Genomic DNA, 25,316 nt, shown 5'->3' on the forward strand with positions numbered 1-25,316 from the left:
GGTTCTGTCGCTATTTGATGAACGTTGATTTGCCTGTCTCAAAATACTCTGATAGCACTTTTACATGGTGAAGCTGGTCTGTTAAAGTGTATGCCAGAACATTAAGAAACAAAATACTACAACACAGAAGTCCATGGTTTTGTGTCAGGTGCTCTTCATTGTACCAAAGTCTTAGGTTCGAAGAACTGTCAGTGGAGATCACCTTATGATTTGATGACTCTGTTCTTGATTGAGACATACGCCATGAAGTATGCCACAGTAAATTACCACACATTTACATCCTTACTTTTACAGTTCTTCCTCACACTCAGATGTCACAGCATTTACTCTAGTCCCCCAATATAATGAGCAATAATGCATGTAACCTGTATACCTATAACATACAACAGTTTAGAGCTGCTTTGAATAATGTAGGTGCATGCAAGCAGGGTAGATTGAAAGACAGAGAAATGTATTTAGTCGTATTAGAACCAGTAGCCAAACTCTAGTGTAGGTGCTTTCTTCTTCAATCTAACTTCTCCTCCTTTGCTCTTTTCCTCCTCTCATTTCTTTCTCCACATTGATGATTTAACCCTTGCTTCAACAAAGTATGACATCCAGGTCAGTACTCTATTTACTTCATTCTACATATGCTCCTCCTAACTTGATTTGTTTATGTGTCTTTCAAATGTACTATTAGCAGAACTTGTTGTTGGCTCCTAGCAATTATAATGTTTCAGCAGCCTATACTTCACATGAATGCACAGAAACATCCGTAGGTTTAAATTATACTACTAAATTGTTTATCTTTTTTATCTTTGCATTTACTGTCCGTGGCTGACAGGCAACACAAGTTTGTTTTAATATGCAAAGTGATCCTATTTCTATAAATATAAATACACATTTCTATTAGTGACCTTAATTACTGTTGGCTATTATGATGTAGGTTGTTGTGGTTGTGATTAACAGCCATTTTACTCCTACTGATCTCAAGTACTTGGTCAGCACTCTTGTGACAATATGTTTTGGTAAGCATTCTACATGAAGCTTGTGCCCAGTAGCTATCCCACCAGAATATCAAGTTTATAATATTGTCCTTCCAAAACATTATGGCAAAGTGACTGTGTGTGTGTGTGTGGGGGGGGGGGGGGTGTGTCTGTGTGTGTCTGTGTGTGTCTGTAGGTAGTTATAATTAGGACCTACTTTCCATAGGAAAAGCGTTATTTGCTGGCCTATATCTTTGGTGCAGTTTGACAAATGTTCACAAAAGTGTGCTGGTAATTCAAGTTGTGCATGAAATATTTAAGGGTGATGTGTCAATTGGGGGCAGAGGAAATGGGGGGACAAAAAAAGTTTGTTTCCCATGTTAATTCCTATAGGGATTTTGAACACTACTACAGCCCAAACCATTGGATGTATTTAAACACCAAATTTGGCTGAAAGCTAGCTCTTGGTCCAGAAAGACTGTTTTGTTTTGTATAAATCTGTTCAGTAGTTCTGGAGTTATTAAAATAATTCCAAATGTGTGTATCTAGGGATGTGGATCCTTCACAACATCTACGTGGAACTTCACAAAATCACATGCCAGGAGCAGTACTGGGATTGGCTGTCCGCAACCTGTGTAGAAAGTTGGAGCCATCATTTTATAAAGCGGACATGGTCCTGGGGGATGGAAATATAGCTTAGAAAGTATAGAAGGAGTAAGGGTAGAGGTACCCTGACCCTATGGGCCTATTGTAAGGGTGTCTCAGGGACCTCTTATGTGTATTAAAATGCCACCAACTGTTTTTTTCTCACATGGTTGGAATCACTGACCCATTGCGATGCTCACCGTGGCCCCTGTGTAGCGTTGATGCATAGTCGCGAACCTAGCAGAACAAATTAAATGAATGAATGACTATACGACTTGTAGAGTGCTAACATAGCCCATTGGCAAAAAGATATTCATTAACACATTTACTCACACATTAATGTATGTACTCACAGACCAACTCAGAGACTCACACATCCAGTCACAGGCCCCTTTAGACACCCATGCACATACTCACAGACCTGCGCATATTCTCATGCACCCGTTCACAGACCTACACAGACACTCACACGCCCACTCACAGACCCACTCAGACACTTATGCACCACATAATGCCCACATTAGACAAACCCAAGCCCCTGTCAATGCCACTCTTTCTAGCACACTCTCTGACCCAAAACACAAAGCTATGACTCACAATCCACACTCTAACCATTTTGAAGGCAAGGAGCAGTAGTACACAGGAGAAGACTGCAGCTGAATGTGACAGTTGGTAGAATGAAAGGCAGGAGTGGACTTGGTTTAAGAAAAGGACATCATTGATTAAGTGGTGTAAATAATTTGGTAGCTAAAACTAGATAGTGATTTAATAGGTAAAGTAAGCAGGTCTGTGATTGGCTCTGGATACATTTAAGGCTAAGATACACTATTGTGGATATGGTTGCATTTTCAAGAAGGCAACCTGGTAAAAGAGAAAAGAGCTGATGGTAAGTAAACTAAGCATTTCTTAAAATAGTATGTAGAAAACACCAGAGTAAGCAAATCCAATTTAATAAATTGGGAAGTCTCAAACCAGCTAAGAAAGGAAAAAAGTAAGAGACAAGACTACTAAATCATATAAGAAAGGAGATACTTTAACTAGAAGACAGTGTCAGTGTAAGGGAATTAGAGTCAAAATGTACCGTATAATCTGATACAAACTATGAAACTGTATAAATGGAGAAAAGAATCAGTGAATGAAAAGGAACGTGTAGCGGCTGTAGCTGATAAGGCATTTGCCATGAAGAGGAAGCTATTTGTTTTGATTCTCAGCAGAATGAGAATGGATAAAACACTGTTGTCTATGAGGAGAAGAAGCCAAAAGAAAAGACTAGTGAATAAAAGTAACTTTTGTAAAATGTTCAGTGGGTTATGGAAGCATATTTCCAGTACTGAGCCTTTCTTTAAGGAAGAAAGCTACTTTCAAGGGAACACATTAGTGCATGCAGTTGAAACAACTGGTCAATGTTCTTAGGTAAAATATGGTACTCCCATTTCAAAAGAGGAGATGTTTCCTAGGAATGTTGAAGATGTGATAGCTGAAAGAGATACAGATACAGAGATACAGGGAGGTATAGACAGGTCCCTATATACAAATGGAATTGTAGATGTATTTGCAGCATTAGGCAGGAATCAACTGATATATTGAAAAGTGTACTACGTATTTTTCTATGCATCAATCTGAAACAGAAAATAGAGATTTTTCAAGTGTTAGTATACACAATTAAAGGGACATTCACTGGCATGTCTATCAAAAAAAGTGTGCCAAAGCTGCTTTCATCACTGCTATCAGAATGTTAGCTATTCACCACTCTAAAATGTGAAATTTTGTTAGGAGGCTTTACTATGTAAAAACTAGGGGTGGGCGGAAGTCTCAGGGACTATCGCGGAGAGGCATGGAGATTGAGCCAATCTCCTTGCCTCTCCGTGAAATTATGTTACGCGACGCCTGCTCGCCCGCCCGCCGCCCGCCTTATTAAATTATATGTAAAAGCCTAAAATTCCTCGCCAGGACTGTGCATGCGCAGGCTCCCGCGCATGCGCAGTTTGCAGATGAAGCCGCGATGGGCAAGGATGTGGCCGCAGTAAGGTAAGTTTAATTTAAGTTTAATTTTAGGCTTTTGGATATAATTTAATGAGGCTGGCGAGAGGCGGGCGGGAGGCGGGGGTGTGGCCAACGTCCGTTCCGCCCCCGAATGTGCAGAGATTTGCAGCAAATTTCCCCCTTCTTTGCGCAAGGGTGGAAGGGCCAATCTCCACACATTCCGTGGGCAGAACGGAGATGTCCGCCCACCCCTTGTGAAAACACCTGCCCTGTGTTTAGAAGAAATGAATAGAGCTCTTTTGCATGTTACAGTAGCAGAGGTAGAAAACATTTGTGAAGAAGTTCAGTTTCATTTCTTCGGTCCTGAACTGAAGTCTAGGGAAAATGAGGAGTTGGTATCTGGAGGTGTAGAGGGACAAGACAGAAGTATTAGTGTTTATAACTTTACAAAAGAGATTAAGAAGTTTAACGCAGTTTCTTTTTAAAAAAATCTTTTTATTGGTATTTACATATTACATATAGTAACAAACTTGATGTTCTTTGGATGATCATCACGTCGGGCCTTTCTGATGGGTTTCGCTGTTCAGCTATGTTTGCCCCGACGAACTGGCCCACGAGAAACATGTAACACTTATTGTAGCCGTTGTCTGGTTTCTAGTTAGAATATAAAACATACAACAATAGGTGGTGGTGGTTGTTTGTGACAGAAAAATACGACCATATTTGAGGTTGGGTCTATGGTGGTTTGAAGGAGTCTATGAAATTATCTAGTTTAGCCCACATCTCTCTGTAGGGGTGTCTTCCAGCAGTGTTTCTGAGAGTGGTGTAGTCTGGCCCTCTAATGAAGATCATCCAGTTCAGCCACTCTTTGAAAATGGCCTTGGCGGTGTCTTTCCAGTTCATGAGTACTATCTTTGTCGCTGAAGTGAGTAGGAAGTCAAGGAGATTTCTGTCCTCTTGAGTGGAGATGTCTGGTGATATATGTGCTGTTATGATTGTGGCGAATGTTTACCTAAGGCTGCAGCCCAGCGTTTTGTTTGTGAAGTCGAACACCCGTTTCCAGAAATTTCTGACTTTTGTGCAGCTGAAAATGAGGTGTTCTAGGTCTCCTCTCTCTATTTCGCAGTTCCAGCAGGTGTCGTTGTCTCTTAGACCTATAGAGGCTAGAAACCAGTGTTTATATTTACTGTCAGTGCACTCACTACAGAAGCCAAACTGGCAATGTAGTTGTATTCTCAAAAAATGAACAGGAGTACAGAGATAAGTGTCAAAATGCCAGCTAGAGCAGCACATAAGTTATAATTTGTATCTATTCCAGAAGAACTATGAGATTTAAATGTTTATGAATTTATTCTCATACAATGTGTACACCGTTTCAGGCTATAGTTCGTATGGAGCCTAAGCCAGGGAAGTTGCAACCAACCGACCTTCAGAAAGGCCTTAAAGGAAGAGTTGTTAACTTACCTTTAGATTTTAAAACATAATTTTGAAACTGTTGGTGTACACACAGAGATGTTCATGAAACAATCATTATTCTAGTAAATGGTGTTCCTACCAAGAATTTAAAAAATGGCAAGAGTTAGTGAATGTTAGTAAAGTATAAAGTATAAAAAGCAACGTTATATCTGTTACAAAATAAAATTTATTATAAAAATGTTGATGTTGTTCGAGATGTTACATATTTAGAAGATGACACATTTCCATCAAGTGGACAGAATGAAAAAGTGGATCGATCCAGATTTGAAGAGATTTACGAACACCACAGCATTCATCCACTGCTTTCTAAAGAGGTCCTCGGTAATGCTATTGATCTCTTTCAAATGAAGCAAGTAGAAGGAGCTCCTATGAGTTTGTAGGAGAAAAGTTTAGAAGGTCGCTGTTTTCCAACAACCATATCCCACAGGAGAAGATGTCCGCTATGATGACCGCCATGTACAGATGCCAGCAGCTGAATATTGATCAACAAGATTATATTCTGAGGACCCAATATTTTGGCAGTGTATTCCTTACATTTTCCATCTTTTGTTTGAGAGTGACTTGTCTGGACATTCATATGCTGTTAACCACATATTGAAGACAAGAGTTAATCTTCAAAATCTCTCTGCAAAGGAATTAATTGACAAAGTTCATGACAAGGACGAAAACTTGGAATACAACCTGATTAATTTGATGACATGGTAATGTGGCACCAACGAGAATTTGTATAGCTGTCATGGAGAAGTGAAATGTATGCTGAGAAATCTAGGTGCACCTACTTGGTTTCTGACACTCAGTTGTGCTGAGAATGCCTGGAAGACCTGCTTGAATTTTTCAGAGAAGTGTGCTCTAACAGTGGCCAAGAAGTTAGCACAAACTAATTAACCAGTAGAAACTCCTCCACTTGGGTACAGATTCTGAACAAAACTGTTTGCTGTTTTTTAATAAAGTAGTAGGTGCAATTCTGTTGTGGCGCAGTCATTGATATAGGCACTAACACAGACAATTAAACATTATAAACTGTACAAATTCACTGAAAGAAAACAAAGCATACAGGGCCATTATAGTTAGGCTTAGATTTCGCTCATACAAAACCATTGAAATTGAGCAGTTATAGTTACCTGAGCTAACTATAATGTATACCTCCACAATGCACTGCTTATGACTTCACACATTACATCACTCATGACAAGGTCAATGACATCACTGATGACATCATCACAGAACTACACACACACCAACTGACACCCCTATACAACCTTTCATAAACCAGTCACACATCCACATAACCACTCACATACCCATTCACAGGCCCATACCAATACTCACACAACTACTCACTCATTCATAGAGCCACTCATACACCCTCTCCCTCAAACAGATGGTCACACAACCACTCACTCACCTATACACCTACTCATACAACCAGTCACTTATCCACATAGCCACTCACACAACCACACACTCACCAATACTGCTATGCACACAACCACCCAGACACTTATACAGCCCCTCACACACACTTACTTACCTGTATAGGCTCTCAACACAGCCACTCACTCACCCATACAACCACTTGAAAAACACCCACACAACTTATATACCCATATACACATAGACGTACTATGCACTTACCCATACGGCCACTCACACAGAGAAACACTCTCCAATACAGCCACTAACACACTAACTCACGTAAGCAAACATCCACTTAAATAGCCATTCACTCACCCATACAGCCACTTACACACCCAATCACTCACTTATACAGCCCTTCAGACACCCACTCACTCACCCAGACAGTCATGACACACCCAGCCATACTGCCACTCACACAGCCACTCACTCACTCATACAGCCACTGACACACCCACTCATTCATCAATACAGCCACTCACACAGCCACTCACTCACCCACACAGCTACTCGCAAACCCATACAGCCACCATAACACACTCACACACCTATACTGACACTCAGACACACACTCACACATGTATACACACAGTGACACACAAACTAACATAACACATATTAGAAATAGTATCACTCATTAATTGTACACCTAGTATAGTCATTTTACTTTTGCAGTAACTTTGTCCATATGCTTACCAATCATAAACTCTTAAAAAGCAGCAGACTGAGCAGTGCACGCAGCATGATCCCCCTGCACAAAAACATGCAGGGCTCACTCTAGGCCCCAAATCCAGTTCTCTCATTCCCGCAGCAGGATGGGAAGGGGACAAATAAACTGTGAAGTACGTGGCTGTGGGTGCCCTATCAGTCTGGCACCCACTGTGGTCCCAGCGCGCGCACCCTCTTAAACCCAATAGATTTACTTACTCGGAAGAATCCCGCGTCCATCTTTACGGTCTCAGAGAGCTCTCGAGGTCCCACAATGCAGCGCGAATGGGAGGAGGATGCCCCAGCTCAACAGCACGTGGAACAGAGGAGACAGATGGACCTAGAAAGGTGACTGAAGGTAGGGTCCCAGCCTCCCCAGGAAAAGGAAAGAAAGATAATACCAGACTCCAGATGAAGCAGCAAATTTCGCTCGAAATGGCAATCTGATAAAGTGAGTAGCAGCTCAAAATATACTGCATTATATGTGCCTATAAATGTGTGAAAATTGTGTATTTCGAACTGAAACTTAAAAAATTCATCCAACTACATTTAATCAGAATGTATATACTCTGAGCATGTTGTTTATCAAACATAACCTATACCCATATGAAGTCAACTAGGATTTAGCCAAGAGACATTTTCACCAAAACACCGGCCAGCAGTGGGCCCCCCTCAAAATTCATGCTGAATTTAACAAAGGGATCATTATTTAAGTCTTGGCCTCCCAGTAACTCCGGGATGGGTGCAATCAATTTGATCTATGATGATGCCTCCGACTGAAAACTTGAGCATAGTACACACCACGGAGCCAGTTCAACAGTGCCCATGCCTGGTGGAACTTTGATGAAACTTTCAATGGACTTTTGACGATGACCCCTGGGTGGATACCAAAACTGTTTGTACTTACCTCAATGCACAAACAACTCTGGCCGATGCGGGTGGTGCTGTCATATGCAGGTGTAGAAGAGTCTGGCCCTGGTTTCACCTCCACGGCCGTCACCTACCCAGCCAGTCAATCTGACATTGTTTTCCTCGCTCCCTGTTGTGTTTTCACCCTCCCCCTCCCCTCCTCCTCCCTCCGTGATTCTTTGATTTAATTGATGTAACTATGTAACCTGTAACTTGCTGATCCTCTGAAACCATGAGCATTGTACACACCATGGAGCCTGATCAACAGGTCCCTCGCCCGGTGGAACTTTCGATGGACCTTTGACGATGCCCCCTGGGCAGATACCAAAACTGTGCACGAGCAACCTTGGCCGATGCCCGGTGGAGCTGTCATATGCATCTTTAGAGGAGTCTGGCCCTGGTTTCACCCCCTTGGCTGTCACCTACACAGCCGGTCATCTGACATTGTTTTTCTCCTTTCCCCGTTGTGTTTCCTTCCCTCCCCCTCCTCCTCCCTCTGTGATTCTTTGATTTAATTGATGTAACTATGTAACCTGTAACTCGCTGATCCTCTAGTAAAGTGCTCCGATTCCTCCGGGTCTAGCCAGCGCTATATAAAACTAAATAAATAAATTTAAAAAATTGCACTCACTGGATGATGTCATCAAAGATGTCATTAATGCTGTGATTTGAGATGTCATCAGTAATGTCACTGACCATGTCATGAGGCATGTAATATGTGAGGTTCCAGTGTGGAATTCCACTATATGAAAAAACTAAAGGTTCACTCGCCCCTGCTCTTGCAGGGGGTGGGCTACGGAGGACCTGGGGATCCTCCCTAGGGCCTAATAGTAAAAAGAATGGTGTGGGGTGCCCCGGGTAGGTACCAGGGCACTTCAGGATGAAAAATATATATTGTTTTAAAAACCTGTTGTCGGCTCCTGCGTGGCCCATCTGGCCACTTTCAAGAAGCCAGCGGGCCTCTAGAGCACCCTTCACAGCCCCCAACTAAAATTAAAGATGTGGGTGTCCTCGGGTGGGCCTCGGACACCCAAAATCTTTTACAAAAATAAAAAATGAGCAGCAGGAGCAGTTTATTTATTGTTCACTGCTCCAAGCAAGGAGAGCATGATAATGCCCTGAGAGGGCTTTTTACTGATTGTTTAGAGCCTGGTGGCTCCCCTAGAAGGTTCAGTTGGATCACCAAGCATATTTTAATGTTGAGCGGGCAGCAGGGAGTGCAGCAACATTCAAACAAAAGTCTCATGGGTCATTAAATTCTTGGCCCCAGTAGATCTTGACATATTTTTAAAAACACTCCTACCTGGAACTTTATACTAAAATGCAGGACCCTCTTTTAGTTATTGCGGCTTTTTGTGGGCTGCAAAATATTAAAATATGGAGTCCAAGACATGTTGATTTTTTCATATAAAACACTTTATAAACATGTTTTATATGATAATCACTTTTATAAAACATTGCACTGAATATTAAAGTCTGCATTTAATTAAAATTATTGATGATATTGTGACAAAGACAATAGGTATGCTTTATGTATGTTGATGTGCTAATCCCTTCATAAAGCCAAAGGCCCATTTTTTAAAATATTTTGTTGTTCTGATCCTTTAACAAAGTCAGTAGATGTGCCTTGCGGTTGCACGTCACGCACAGCCAAAGGTCATGTACGGCGTGGGTTTGACATTACGTATGGTAATAAAATATTACTTTACGTTAAAACACATCCCTAGAAAACCACTCTTAAAAACCAAAGATTAAATTGATGTTATAGTTAGAAAATGTAATTATATCTTACATGTAAAAAATACTTACTGAAAAAACTAAAGATTAAGGGGATGTTATACTTTGGTGAAAATATCAGTTAAAACAGTTTTAAACAAACAAAACTACTGGAATTCACCAGTTATATTGATCTCAAGTAACAATAACTCATTCCCTAAGTAACTATAACTAGCACCCTCAGCATGCACTGCTAATCACCTCACATATTACGTCACTCATGACATGTTCTATGACATCAATGATAACATGACCGTATCATCTGAAATGACATCATTGATAACAACACTGTGCATGGTGGGGCTGCAAGTCATTTCTAGATTTTTCTCATCCCCAGACATTACTAATCTGGTTGTGTCTGAAATGTTGGATCAACATTCATTTGATCACTTTCCCATTTCAACAACTCTCTTATCTATTAATGTAATACACATCCATTTTCTCACTTGCTTTCACACTGTTACCCAACAGACATTCTGAACATGTGTGGCCCCATAGTGAAGCTCAGTCTCTGATACCCATGTTTTTAGCAATAGTAAAACCAGCAGCTCTTACTAGGACTTTACATCCCTTTTTTACTTAAATTGGCTACCAAATTCTCTGACAGGTAATAGAATAATGTGCCATTGGAGGGGTAGCGGTGCAGTCTAGTGAGTCTCCACGTTGCACAACTAACTGCACAAGCAGGTGGTTTTCCTATCCTAGCCTAACTAACTCTCTACAGAAGGTTATTAGATCACATACATTCCCAGTGACCTGATGTGATGAACCTGCAACTCTTTGTGATTGTGACGATGAAACCGCATTCATGAGCTTTGGGCTATTTTACCATTTTAAATATTTTTAATATTTGAAATACTTCTTCCATGTATATAGTACTTGCTGTTACTCCTCCCTGTCACTATTTTACCACCTACTAATAGACGAATTGGCCTTTTAAACACGAGTATGAATTAACTTTAGCTTACAATTGCCATACATGTTACCAAATATTTTTATACTTTTTAAAATAATCGCCTTGTTTTATGGCTACAAATTATTTTATTCTTCTGTAGACTTGCTTTTATGACATTTGCTGTCGAATAAAGCTTTTTGAACTGAACCCTCTACAGAAAGTCTTCGCACCCAATTGCTTTAGGGTTTACTGATTTCCAAGGTGAAACCTGTCTCTCTGCCCTTCCTTAATGTCTCCACACAGTGATGTAACATAACCAAACGTACAAACTCTCCTTTCTTATGACCTTAAGTAACAGCTTCTTTTTGCTAAGCGTACACTGTTCCTTGTGCTTGTGGGAGCACATAGGGGCAGATTTACAATAACTGGCGCATCCCTACATATCAGCAGGTATACGCCAGTTATTTTGCGTGACGGTTGAAACCCCTTGCACCACCATGGATGTGTCGCATTGTAAATCCGGCGCACTGTGGTGCATGATAGAGAGATGCGTGACGCATCTGATGACGTAAAGGTGACGCAGTGCTGGAGTTGTGTCGCGAGCGCGACGCAACTCCGGCACTGCTCAGGGGTGCCCTATACTTGCGGTGCTGCGTCACTCATTACACCTGCTACACGCAGGCGTAAGGTTTTAACACAGCAGGGACGTAAAAGTGACTCAGTGAAATCTTGTGGATTTCACTGCGTCACTTTTATGGGGCTTCCTTGCGACGGAACGCCCACCCTGCATACATTATACTTGACGCAGGTATAATGTAGCGCAGGGCTTTACAACGTGATGCATCTCACTAGATGCGTCACGTTGTAAATATGTCACATAGTGGCGCATTGTTTACGCCGCCGCTGAGTCACAAAAGTGATGCAATGGCAGCGTAAAAGTGTTGCAAGGGTCTTGTAAATCTGCCCCACAATATACCTAACACCGTTGTATTAAGTTGCATGTTAAAGTGTAAAATATTGAACGTTCGCAGCAACTTGTATACTTTTTTTAATTGAAAGTTGATATTGATATTTTAAGAACACATTAAAATCCGAATGGTTTGTTCAATAAACCCTTTTATCTTCGCTTTGAGGGTTTACTCTCTTCTATGTGGTTTCCACACAGTGATGCTCTAGTATGAATAAACGGCATCTTTGGACACGTTTAGTAGCTTAAATCGAGGGAAATTCATGCTTTGCGGGGGAGGCACGCCTCAGAAAGCCCACGTGACAGAGCAAATCTATCAGTGCTGACTATAATAACATGCTTAATGATGAATGTTGGGTTCCTTGCGCTATAAGTGAATACGGCATACATTAGAAATGCGCGCGCAGGGACTGGAGCCCAATGGCCATCGCCTCCCTGCCAGAGCATGCATTTTGATGATACATTGCTTTATTATTTTTAAGTGCAATTTAGGGCGTCATGTGTCTATCACAGCTTCAGACAGAGGGTAGGGCACTGATTACGCTGATTAATAGCCTGCTCGAGGTAGGGCTTCTCACCCACAGCCTCTGCTGTGGGTCTCCTTAATCATTCCTTTATGGGGGTGTAGCTGAGATGTGTGAGGTCTGAGTGAGTCCACAAGTGTCATGGTTCCCTTTTTGCAGCTGTCCTAGATGTCGGATTGAGACTATCAAGAACAGGATGATGTGTTATTCAAAGATAGTAGTCTTGAAGGAAATGAGATAATGCGAATAACGAGAAGCCAGTGTGCTTTAAAAACTCCCTTTTTCTGATAGATGAGCTGCATGTGTTTTCACTTTATTTAGAATCTCTCCCATGTTGGTGTTTTCCCATTTGACGTGTATATTATCATCATGCGTTTAAGGTAGAGTTTTTGTACAAGCATTATAGTTATGCCTAAGTTCTCACGACATTAAAATATTCGCAATTTACTGAATGGATGTTTTTTTAATGTTATATCTAAGTGAATGCACAGTGCTTTTAATAAAGTTAAAAGTAATGAGAAAGTTTATGGTGAACTTTTATATCAATGTGTAGAAGACTATGAATATTTATTTTGTTGTACTTCATGCAAGGACTCTGGAATGTCGCGGCACCACTAAACTATGTGGCAAGAAAAGGCAAATGATGTGGCATAATCAGTGTTACATCACTATTTTGGAATTTTTGCACATATTACCTATCTATAGGCTAAGTTCTCACCTCATTAGTGTCAGTTTAGCACCTAATTACAGCAATCAGCAACTGCAAGGTGACTTCCCTTTGCCCGGCAAAAGGCCTGCCTCTGCATGGCAACACACGTGGTAGTTTTTTAGTGGCTCTTAATCCAATTGAGCTTGAACAATTTTTATCTGCTAAAACTGCTAATTATGCAGAGGAGAAGGATTATGTGGCAATTGCGGCAAATCTATAATTATGCTGAAAACTATCTGGCTGCAGAATTTCATAATTCTGTGGCACTGATTTTATGTCTAGCACGTTTTTTTGTCATGTCTGCTGCTTCTTCTGAGGTGCACAACTTACATTCAAGCATTCATTTTGTAGTTTGTGCTTTGGTAGAGCAGGCAGGGCCTATGAAATGGAAGGAAGCTGAAAATGTGTATGTGCTACCTTTGTGAACACTATGGGCCTAATTAAGATGTCAGGCTTATGTCCGCCCGACACTGTTGCGTTCCCGACACGGACCGACCTCCAGTGGGCACATGGTGCGGTCGCATACTCCCATTTGTCTATGGGAGCTTGTGCTGCAGCCGTAAATGGGCCGTTGCACAAGCTCCCATAGACAAATGGGAGAAATCCGTTTATCCCTGCACCATCCAGCTAACATACTTCATCGCAGAGAACTCCATCCTCTACCCATCACAATCCAGATTCAGCAGCAACTACAGTACCAAGACCATCTTCCTCGCTGCCAGAGATGACATCCGCACTCTCCTCAACCAAGGCCACACCGCTGCCCTCATCCTACTAGATTTCTCTGCAGCCTTCACGGACCATGCCCGAAACCTCAGCATCATACTCAACTCCTACCTCACAATGACCCGACAGATCAATGCCGTCACCCCCACCTGCTACAAAACCCTCCTGCATCCTTCGCAAGATTCTCAAATGAATCCCCCCGCTGCTGAATCCAGAAAGACCCTCACCCATGCACTCACAACAAGTGGACTGGACTACAGAAACGCCCTCTATGTCAGAATCAACAAGTCCCTGCTCCACAAACTCCAGAACACCGCAGCCAGACTCGTCCTCGGCATCCCACGACAGGAGCATATCACCCAACATCTGCGAGACCTTGACTGACTCCCCGTTGAGAAGAGAGTAACCTTGAAGCTACTCACCCATGCCTACAAATCACTCCATAAAACTGGACCCCAATACCTCAACGAAAGTGTCTCCTTCCATATACCTGAGAGAAACCTCCCCTCTGCCGACTTTGCCCTCACTGAAACCCCACGCATCTGCAGAGCCAGAGCGGGTGGAAGAGCCTTCTCCTACATTGCGTCAAAGACCTTGAATGACCTCCCGATCGACATCTGATGCTCCCCCACTCTGCACACCTTTAGAAAGAGCCTCACGACCTGGCTCCTCGGCTGATTCGGAGCTGTACACACCCCCCTCCCCAGCAACTTGAGACCCTCATGGGTGAGTAGCACTCTTCACAATTCCCGGATTGATTGATTTATGAATCCATGGCTCTACTTGCTCTGCTCAGCCACTGTTGGGCTTCTAAGTGCATAATGATGGGTTACACTAGCTGGAGAGGGTCTCCACTGGGGATCAGTTCTATAGAAGGGTGAAGTTTAAATTTCACCTGCATTGATAAGCAAAGATGGTAATTTTTGATTTCCATGGAGACGGGTGACGGTTCTTGATTTCACACAAAGCAAAGTTTACCATGTTGACCCGGAGAAGCCATGATCATTACCAGCTACAGAATGTCCCACCCATGGAGGGCAGGACGTCTTGCGGCTATAAATTGCAATTGGGTACCCCAGAAAATGGAACAGAATGACAGGTCGTGGTGTCGAGGGGCAGGTGTTGGATCAAGCAGGCTCAAGTTCAAGACTTTGGTGGGTTCCAAAAAGGGCCCAATGCTTTGGAACAGAGGACTTCCCAGAAAGCAATAGATCAGCAAGCCAGGCAAGGGGTGGGATTTGGGCTCAGGGTAGGGGCCATACTGGATGTGGGTACTCCAATAGAGTACAGCTGCTGAGAAGTGACATTTCATCTGTTCCACTAACCTTTCCAGAGCCTGACCTGTGGCCACTCCTCTTGCCTCCCTGGTCCTTTTGACTGAACGTTGGGTCTTCAACCATGCCATATACTCAATCATGATGCCCACATTGCCTGCTGAGCTCATGCCCGGCATTCTGGTATCCTTGCCCCTAAACCTGCTGTCTGGCAAGTACTGTCAGCAAGACCACAATGCCAACCTGGATATGTTATGTTTATATTGTATGACGGATTTTGCATACAGTACTTTGTTTTATAGAAAAAAAAACATTTTACCATAACTGCCACATTGAATTCCTATTTGTCTAACACATTATCACTATGGGAGGAGATGATGATCACGCGAACACATAAAGAACAATAAAGGACGGTTGCCTGACAAAACCCTTTTTGTTTGCCTTTTAAAAGCTTTCAGAAAGAGAGCAGAAACTATGCCACTATGAGCGTTATATGTTAAAACAACAGTGTCTGAACTATAAACACTGCCCCTAGCAACTGTGAAACTATGCAGAATGCAGCAAATGATAGAACAAGCATGAATGCATATGTTGCAGAGTCTGCCATAGCAACTTTTTAATAATGGTTGGTAATTTCATAGGGAATTCTCGTTTTGTTTTTAGCAGTCACTTTTGCACAATTTGATGTATCTGCACAGAACTTGCTGTATCTGCATAGAATTGATCAAGGGTGAAGTAACTTCCTGTGATCTACAATTTACATAGGAACACGCGTTCTTCAGTATAGAATAAACGTTAAAGGGATATTATGTCAAACGTAGCTCAAAGGTATAACTTTATTCAGGAAAGGGTCTTTTGGTTTTGTTTAAATCCGTTTTAAAAATCGAATTTAATGATGATATCAGTTTTTTTGATAATTTAGTGGAAAATAAACTTGATAAAATTGAAAATGTACTTTAGACTACCTGAGCCTGTTTTTGCTTAAAATCAATGCTGCCTTTGATCAAGCCATTAGAGGCCTCTTTACCCAGGAACGTATGAGTGTTGTCAGAAGTTGGGCATTTAACAGGGATTAGCTATCTGAGGGAGGTATAGGCCACTTGGCCAAACAAAGGATAACCATAACACTCCTTCTATTAACTTGCTGATCTCAATTTGGGCTTACAAGGTCTGATCCCATTAATTCCCTGAGCCATCCTAGACCCTTTGACTTCAACCATATCTGTGGAGGTAATCACTTTGGATCTTTACAGCGAGGAAGTGACCGTATCTAAACATTGGAGCAGCTAAGCAGCTACTTGGAGCTTTTCCCAAGGAAAGAAGGTTTCAGCCATCCTTTAATTCAGGGCTGCTTTGAATTTTTACAGTAAAACTAAGAGGAAATGCTGCAAAAGGCAAGAAGACAAGAAATTAGACAGGATTTTTAGGGATATTCTCCAAATGCCAGCAAGTGCCCAGAAAAATACTGACACTTCAGCTCCACTTCCTGAGAAAATTTGGGCCCTCAAAAAACCTACACCTGAAGAATGGAGCTCTGCTGGAAGAAAGAACACTCCTGACTCCTGACTTCTGCCTGGTACACAGCAACTGGAACTGCTGTCCTAGGGTAGGGTGAATGATCTCTCCTTTGCCTGATTCTGGCACATAAACAAGCAGGGATCCTTCCTTCAAAAAGGCCCAGATAAATATAGGACTCTGTATCATGCAAGAGGCATGGCTGTAAAAACACCTGAGGCTTATTTTGGGTCTGGAAACATGGAAGTAATGCTGTAAAATTGCTTTCTTTAGACCTCACTAAAATTGCAATTTTCTGGCTGTGCTTAAAGTCAAGGAAGCCTCTGCATAGTACCCTAAAGAGCATCCTCAGGCTCCTCTAGTGGTATCCTATACCTAGTGGCATGTGTGCCATGTGACCGCTGGGTTAAATTGATGGTCTCCCATCCTGTTTAGAGTTGGACGACTGTCACTCATTAGCACTGCTTTAAAAATGCCACCTGTTAAGCATACTTCACCGCCGTGAAAACAGCCATTGTGACGTAGAAATGTTTTAAACTCCAGAGGACTTGGACAAGGTGCTGAGGCTTACCAGTGGAGTTTGCACCCAAGGTGAGCAAGAAACTCATCCCACCACAACTTTTATTTGCTCAGAAAACGTGTTCAGTTGAAACTCTTCGAAAAGGTATTGTCTTTTGTCTTGTGGAGCCCTGCCAGAGTAAATCTTGCAGCCTAGCCCGGCTGGAGGATTTTGAGAACCAAAAAACCTGGGATTGGGCCATATGGCAAATGCATCCTCGCAAGCTACCTCGCTGGCTACAAAATCCATCTGTAAACCACTTGGAGCTTTTGGCACCCAGGTCAACATCTTCACTGGGAGCTGATGAGGAGGCATCTGACTCCGATAGATGCTCATCAGCCTCAGCCTTGGACTTTGTGCCCCTGATAAATTTTGAAAACCATTTCAGAGATTAAATCCAAGGGTAATAACATTGACAAGGAATAACCTCTTATTATATCCAACTTCCTATCAAAAAGTTGAGGACATTTGTTTAATTTCTTCATAAATCTGCCAGGAGAACTGTCATTAAGTCTTTGCTATTTTCTCACCTGGAGTCTGGCAGTTCCTTTCATTCAGGGCTCCCAATTTTCAATCATTTACAAATTATTCAGAACGCAGCGGCCCATACCATTCGCAAATTGTCACAATGTCATTTGGCTGCCTCCCACCTTAAAATCCCCCATAGGGTTAAGGTTTGGAAATAATCCCTATTCAAACCATGTGCATGAGACATCGAGCAGTCCACAACATAGGCGCACACTATCATGAGCATAAAATCAGTCTCTATCAACCCAAGCATACCTTGAGATCAGCCAAAATGAATCTGTTGTTTGTACCTTTTAACAAATGTAGAATGAAAGCATGTTTGTTCCCTTTGTTTATGGAAGGTGGTAGTACTCCACAGATTAGTTCAATTTCATTGCTTATTAGGAAGAGATTAAAAACTAGGCTCCTTCAGCTCTCTTAAATCCACAAGCAAACATGGCAATACTTTTATCACAAACACGCTCTTTTTGGGTTGCAGAGTGCTTTAAAAATATATAGCTTTCCATAACATAGCTACCAGGGGTTAGGCAGAGCTTCTCTGAGGCTTGTTTGTAAACCTAACTATGGTGTCTTTAATATGTTGGCTAGGTTTTTGTCATCCCATGTTACGAAATCTTCTGTCAACACCTCTTATTTCCCCATTTTTCAAAGCATTTCCACATGCACTACAGATCATTCCTTCAGCACTTTTCCATTCTGCACCATCCATTGGTACAAAAGAAAGACAACCTCTGGGTTAAGGAGGCCCACTTCCCATACGGTTCGTTCTAGAAGTCCTGAAATCTGGTGTCTATTTAGAGAAATTGTAAATCAGGAATAACAATTCTACAGTTTCTTCTAATTGTTGCTGTCACTTAGTTCTCTCCTGTTCACTCTCCGGTGCATTAGCCATTGGTAGTAAATAAGGCCACTACTACAAGGCTCCCTAATAGAATCATTGCAAAAGCAAAAAGCTAGTTGAAGTGGTTCAAATGAAAGTAGTTCCAGAATTGACATGTATACATTTAAATGGTCACTTGTTTTATGTGAGCTGCAGACAATAAACAGGAGCATGAATGTTTAGGTTTTATCCAGAGTGCAAAAGGTCATTTGTTCTGTGGCTGAATATAATGTTGCTAAACACATTCTATTTTTTCAAGTTTTCCCATGAACTTCACTCACTCATGCTTGAGAAAAATCCTTTCTGTTTTAACTTTTTGACAAATATAACTAATATCATATTATAAGCAAATCTTAATAAATATAAATGTTATTCGATATCCTAATGCTAGAAATGAATTCAAAACACTCTTAATATTTATGTCCAAAGTATTAAACTAAAAGCTAAGAGCCTCATTATGAGTATGGTGGCCACTGACTGCCAAACTCACGGGGCTCAGCAGTCTTCCGACAGCCCTATTACGACCATGGCAGTTGGGTCGCCCTGGGACCACCACAACTGCTAGGGATCAGAGTGGTGCAGAGGTCTTGAGACTGCAATATGCTTGGCAGGGCCAAGCATATTACGAGTTAACTCATCACCACACTTTTCATGGAGGTTCACCGCCAAGAACGTGTGGTGGTTTTGAAACAAAGGGGGCCCTACAGGCCCCCCTTGTGCCTCTGGACCATGGAGTGTATGCAGGGGACACATGTCTACATGCACCCATGTACCTAGGCAGCATGGACTGCAGAAGTTCATGCCGTGCAGGTACTGATTTTGAGGTACCCATGGCAGTGCCTATTCCATAGGCATCACCATGGGCATGCCAAAAATCCACCCGCCAGTGGAGGCAAGATGGCTATTGCGCAGACGATCATGTAAGCTCGAGCTCTCGGACCCCGCTCTCACTACTTGGCTATGGAAAACCCTGCAGATTGAAAATGCCCTAAAAGAAAACAAAACGAAGTGCAAACCTCTCTTTGTTGGGATCGACATGGTCTAGTGCGTTCGGTGTGTTTCGGCGGCATCTCGAGTGTCAGTGCTGCGGCTCCTGGAGTTGGTGTGGCATTCTTCCGGGTCTCTGTGCGTGAAGTGAGTGACGCCGGTAGCGCGAGCATGATCGATCACTGAAGGTGGGGTCGATTTGGTAGCACCCCTGGTGGTAATGCCTCAAAAGTCTGGGTGAGGGAAGGCTTGCAACCCGATTGAAGCTGGAGGAGCAGTTGTTTGCAGCTCAATTCGTGGAGGCAAAAGCGGAAGTATGGGAGAACCGGCAGGCAAAAAGCGAGAGAGCACACATGGAGAAACTAGCAGTAAGCGCACTGTGCCGTCTTTGTTTTTCACTGGGAAATCGAAAAAGCAGCCCAGTCCCCCACATGTATGCCCTGGACAGATTGATAAGGCTGGTTAGCCTTTGAATACTGGTTTAGATCTGAGGGATGCTGATGCGGATGGGGTCTGTCAGACTGGGGGCATGCCTAGTAAAACCACTACCCAGAGTGAAGGAGGGAGCAAAACGTCTTCAAAAGTGGACAACGAGAGGGGTGATTGCACTACCTCTGATATGGGGATCCCCTGATCAGACAAACTGCATCGGATGGCCTTGGTAAAAATCCCCCAGGTAAGACCAGCATAATTGAGGGGCAGAGTGGTGAGCCCTCCAACGCTGCCAATATAAGTTTAAAATCTGATGACAACAAACAGAGATTGCTAAAAGACATTGATTCAGAGGACAACTTCTTCTCCTTTTCCGAACCCCTCTGATTCTTCAGCAGATGTGACAAAAGCAACTACTCGGTCTAACCATAGGGGAGGATCCCCAGACAGTGGCCACAGCGAGATAAGCAGCTCCCATCCAGACGATCTTGGTACTGATACACCGGGCACGCCAGAAACTAGCCCACGGATGGTACGCAAGAGATGAGAATTGGGCAAAACCTTAAGGCTACCGGAAACACTGATTCCATGCTATTGGACTATTCCTTTCTAGCTGTATCCGGGGCAAGCAGTGTGCCCGCCTCTACTCAACCAAGCAAAAGTGCATTGGAGAAATCAGAGAATATCTCACTGGCGGTCATATACCAGAGCATAATGGCCCATAGAGAGGAGACGCGTACCGAGAGTCAGCACACTAAGGGGGCTTGTCGGAAACTCCAGAACTCTGTTCAGCAGATTGCAAAATCATGTTCAGAATTTGTAGAAAGATTCAACAAGGCAGAAACATGGATTTCTAATCTGGAGGATGAATTGGCAGCTCAAAAGGCGGTGACAGAAGCACTGCGCTCATCGAAAGATGACACACAATGGAAGCTACCGGACCTTGAAAATCGTCTTCGTCGAAACAATTTGAGGGTTCTGGACATTTCAGAAGGGGCAGAAGGACTGGATGCTCGAAAATGTATCATTGATCTTTTCTCTCAGGCGTTCCCAGGACTGTCACAATGGGATTGGAACTAGGAGATTCAGAGAGCGCATAGATTTCCGTTCATACAATGTGCAAGACCAGAACAAAGTACTCCTAGACCTAGAGCAATCCTAATTTCAATCAATAACTTTCTAGCTCGAGAAGCAGTCTACGACCTAGCACGTCCAGATCGAAAGAAAATGGGCGAAGGGGTGAAGTTCTTTGTAAGACCTGATTATCGTCCCCAGACGGTGGAGAGAAGATGGCAACTGCGGGAACTTGTCTCCCCCTTTCAAGGCAAGGGGGCTCAAGCCTTCTTGCTAAATCCAGCTAAACTGAAAGTCATATTTAATGAGCAAATCGGTTTTTCACTTCAGAGCTTCAGGCCAAAGAATATCTGCAATCCTTATTGATGGGTCACAGGCTGTAGGCAACTTCATTGCATAGGATCGCTTAGTTTTTTCATGGTGCTCTCTTTGGACGTCTTCTCCCTCTTTTTGATTGTGTTGATGGTGGGATATTGCACTAAATGGTATTTATTAATCATATCAGAGGGGGTAATCTGGGTGGCAGGAGATTGATCCATCTCAAGGACCATTGGGCCCAAAGCCTCTTTTCAGGGTAAGGCTGGGGGGTGAACAGGGCCTCGGCGGAAGCCCTGTGGTAGGGGATGGGGCGGTAGGGGTAAGTTTGCGGCACTAGAGGAGGGTGGGGGAGCACCGGGGGTAGGAGGGTGGGTGGCACAAGATAAAACAATTCATGACATTTTGAGAATTGCAGGAGAAAGTTACATGCAATTATACTATATGGTTGTAGACTGAATAGAAACAGCGACATTTGATGGGGATAGGATGTAAATTGGCAAAGCGTATCTGTTCCTTTAATGTATGTGGGCTTATTAACTGTGAGAAGAGACGTGTGGCGGCGGAGTTACGCGTGGTCCAACCAGATTTGGTTTGTGTACAAGAAACCCACATACCGTGGTGTAAACGGAAGATTCTAGCTGAACTTGGCTACTTGGTACTGATATGTACACAACAATCTACAACAAACCAAGGGGTAGCTCTATTAGACAAACATGGCATACAGGGGTCGGTAAAAAGCTCTGGTGGACAAACAAGGTTGCTGGGCTATTATTGAATGCATAATAGGGGGTGTTAAATGTACTGTATGCTCAGTATATGGTTCTAACTTTGATGAGGCAGCAGTGTTGGAAGGGTTACATTTAGAACTTGCATCATGGCCGACCCCTTTGATTTTATGTGGCGATTTTAATATACAATTTGGACCTCGGGATCTGCAATCATACATAAAAATCTATAAGGGTAGGAAGCCCAAAGTGTTTAAGGCTCTACAACACTTGGTGGCTGATCATGGGTTGGTTGATGCTTGGGCTGCTCCGCGAGGCCCTGACCCGGGTTTTACATTTTACTCCCACCCCACATCATAAGTTAATGAGGTTAGATTACTTTTTTTTATTTCAACAGCATTATTGGTAGGAGCTAAAATACAAGTATTCCCTCAGATTACGGCAGATCATGGCCCTTTGGTGATTGATATCCATGCAATTAGTACACTCCCTAATGTTAGATCTTTCTCATTTGATAGGAAACTATTGCTGGATGAGGCATTTGTTGTACATATGAATGACTGGCTTAGGCAGTTTCTTGTCATAAATCGCAACTCTACCACATGTGGCTACATTTGGGTTGCTCTAAAGGCTGCATTTAGGGGGGAGACTCTAAGGGGCTCATTATGATGGCGGAAGGACCACCATCGCCCTGCCGGCGGGGGCGGTCCTTCCACCATCATAATGAAAATTCCCACTACCAAATAATCATGGCGTGTGAATCACAATGGTTCCGTGGCGGATGGAAAGTCCGCCATGATTCTGCAAGACGGACCTTTTCTGCCCACCTTGCGGAACCCGGGCAACATTCCACCTGTCTTTTTGCTGCGGATGTCCAGCCAATAAAGGACAGGTGGAGACTGGCTCCCTCTGTGTGTAGGGGGGTGAACTGGGGGGTATGTCAGTTCCATGCACCAAGTGGCAGGCACCGTGTGGTGCCTGCCACGTGGTGCAGGGAAATGCTGTGCATGCTCTTTTGACATTGCAGACGGTGTTGGTATGATTAATTGATTTCAATACGGTAAATACTCTTTAACAAAACCTAAACATTGTAATTATTTTTTATGATTAATGAAGTGTAAAAATATTTTTATTATTAAATAATTAATTAATACCCACATATATTTTTAGCAGCAAAACCATATATGTTATTTCAATGTCAAACAAATGTATTTAACACTAGTACTAAAGGTGTTATTTCATTTCCCTGCCTTCATTATTTGTTATTGGGATGTGATGCACTAGCAGTGGTCGACCTTGTGTGGCACTTGTCTTACTTCGAGGCTGGGCTGGAGAACATTGGAGCCTATTTTGACACTTCAAGGGCTATACTAACTTTTAAAGTGTATTTTTTGAATAGTGTGTTTGTATTAGCATGTCCTTCCCTAAACCCCTTGTTAAAACTCTGCAAATCCCTGGTTTGAAAATAGTAATGCAATTTGCAATGCTTCCAATGTGTAATTAGCTGCATCAGAAATTGCATGATCTCACAAGATGCAAAATAACCTGCCTTATGGTTATTAATTAGGAAGCTTGCAACTTCAGCCCCCCTGTGAATGACTGTATGAATACAGGTTTTGAGGCCTGTAATAGATAATAGAACTTCATTCCAGCATTTGCATTTCCAAACGGGTTTAAAAAAAGAAAAAAGATGCCAAGCCCATTTAATGTACAGGTTTGAAAACATGTGTCTCATTTGGGAACATGCATAGGTAGCACCACTGCCTTCTCATACCTGGACCACAACATGATTCCCAAAGGGGAATCATCCCCATTAAGACAGTTTCCCCTTTGCGATTCAGCTACCACCTGGGGCGTAACACAGGCCCCTGCTGAGGTTCCGTGACAATTGTAAGTGATGTTTTCGACTCGCACGAATATGGTCGAGTCTGGTATCTAAGAACCGCAAATGACGAGTTTAGTAAGTATACGCAGTTTCGCTGTGCTAACTTAAACCGTTCGTTTGATATGTGGGTTTTTCATCTGTACCCACGGGTTCCATCTTAGATACGGCATCCATTTTGTCTCTTGCCCTCAAGTAGCCAGCGAACGGACACTGTCCGCTTCGTTACCTTGGGACTCTCAAGATATTTTTGGAAGACACATGTTCTTTGAAAGTATCTTTTACGATGTGGGGGATGATACTGTAAGGCAGATGGCCCCGCTTTGGCCGTGCCGGTTTATTGTCTCAGCCGTGCATCTCATTAGGCACGTCCCTTTGATGCCTGTATCTCGTGTTTCCCGATACCTCCCCTTTTACACCCTTTTCGATCTCCCCACTGTCTCCATCTTCCTCTGCACCTGTCTTTGTCCCTATTTCGATCTGTTTTACTGCCGATCGGAATTCACTAATGTAGGGAAGATGGGTTTTTACAGTTGGGAACCGCCAAATGTTTCCGCACTTATGTTCCGGACCTTATGTGTACCAAAGTGACCAAAGCGACCCCTCTGGGGGATAATTATGGGAACCAGGTTGTAAACTTTTGTGTACCATGTTGTCCTATGAGTAAATTCTGTATAAAAGGAGCGCTCCACAGAACCAATTTGAAGCAGTCTCCCCAAGTTGCACGTGTTGTACTTGTTGTGACTTCTGTGTTCCCTGCAGTAAATAAACCTTGAATCTTTGACGCCGAAGGAAGTGTCCCGTGTCTCTGTAGTTTGTGCGCCGAAACAGGTATCCCATGAAGGTTATAGGTGTTGTTCCCTGGCACCGCTGGTACTGTTAAAAAGTCCAGTCCTTCAGTTGGCGCCCAACGTGGGGCGACTTCAGCGGTACCGGTCCAAAGCCTGATGATCGTGAGGAACTTCGTGTGAAATCTCCGAGGGAAGGTGCACCCCGCTTCATCGATCCTGTTGTCGAAATAAGTGGCCCGAAGTTTTTCCCTGCGAAGATTCCCGCCTCCTGACGGCTGCGACGGACCGATACCCTGACTGTCGACCTGTCTTCGACGCCCGGCGTAGACCTTATGTACAAGCGAGACGACAGACGGGCCTTCCTGGTGACGCCATTGAAGTTTTGAGTTAAGTATTTGTGGGTCGCTCCCAGTCCTTAGTGGTTGTTCTAGCTTTTGAAAGCTTTGTGGTTAGCCTTTAAGGCTTTGTGGTAATAGCTCACTGAGCTTTGTAATAGCCTCCTCAGGCTTTGTGGTTAGCTCTCCGAGCTTTGTAATAGCCTTAAAGCTTTGTTGTATTGCATGGTTCCATTGCATTTGTGGTTCTTAGTATTGGTTTTTAGTATTATTTGACAGTTGCAATTGCCAAAAACCGAGGGTTTTGACTTACACGA

The 25,316-nt window shown here is 43.0% G+C and overlaps 1 protein-coding gene across 1 annotated transcript in view; it reads left to right on the forward strand.

Annotated features, from left to right (window-relative positions):
- Window positions 1–25,316, forward strand: part of ERC2 (ELKS/RAB6-interacting/CAST family member 2) — a 2,322,684-nt gene that overhangs the window by 1,254,547 nt on the left and 1,042,821 nt on the right. Inside the window, exon 12 of the mRNA XM_078661584.1 lies at window positions 589–600. Coding sequence (XP_078517710.1) covers window positions 589–600 — 12 coding nt within the window. The remainder of the gene's footprint in view (window positions 1–588; window positions 601–25,316) is intronic.

This window comes from Lissotriton helveticus, chromosome 9 (assembly GCF_964261635.1).
Source record: "Lissotriton helveticus chromosome 9, aLisHel1.1, whole genome shotgun sequence".
Lineage (NCBI taxonomy): Eukaryota > Metazoa > Chordata > Amphibia > Caudata > Salamandridae > Lissotriton > Lissotriton helveticus.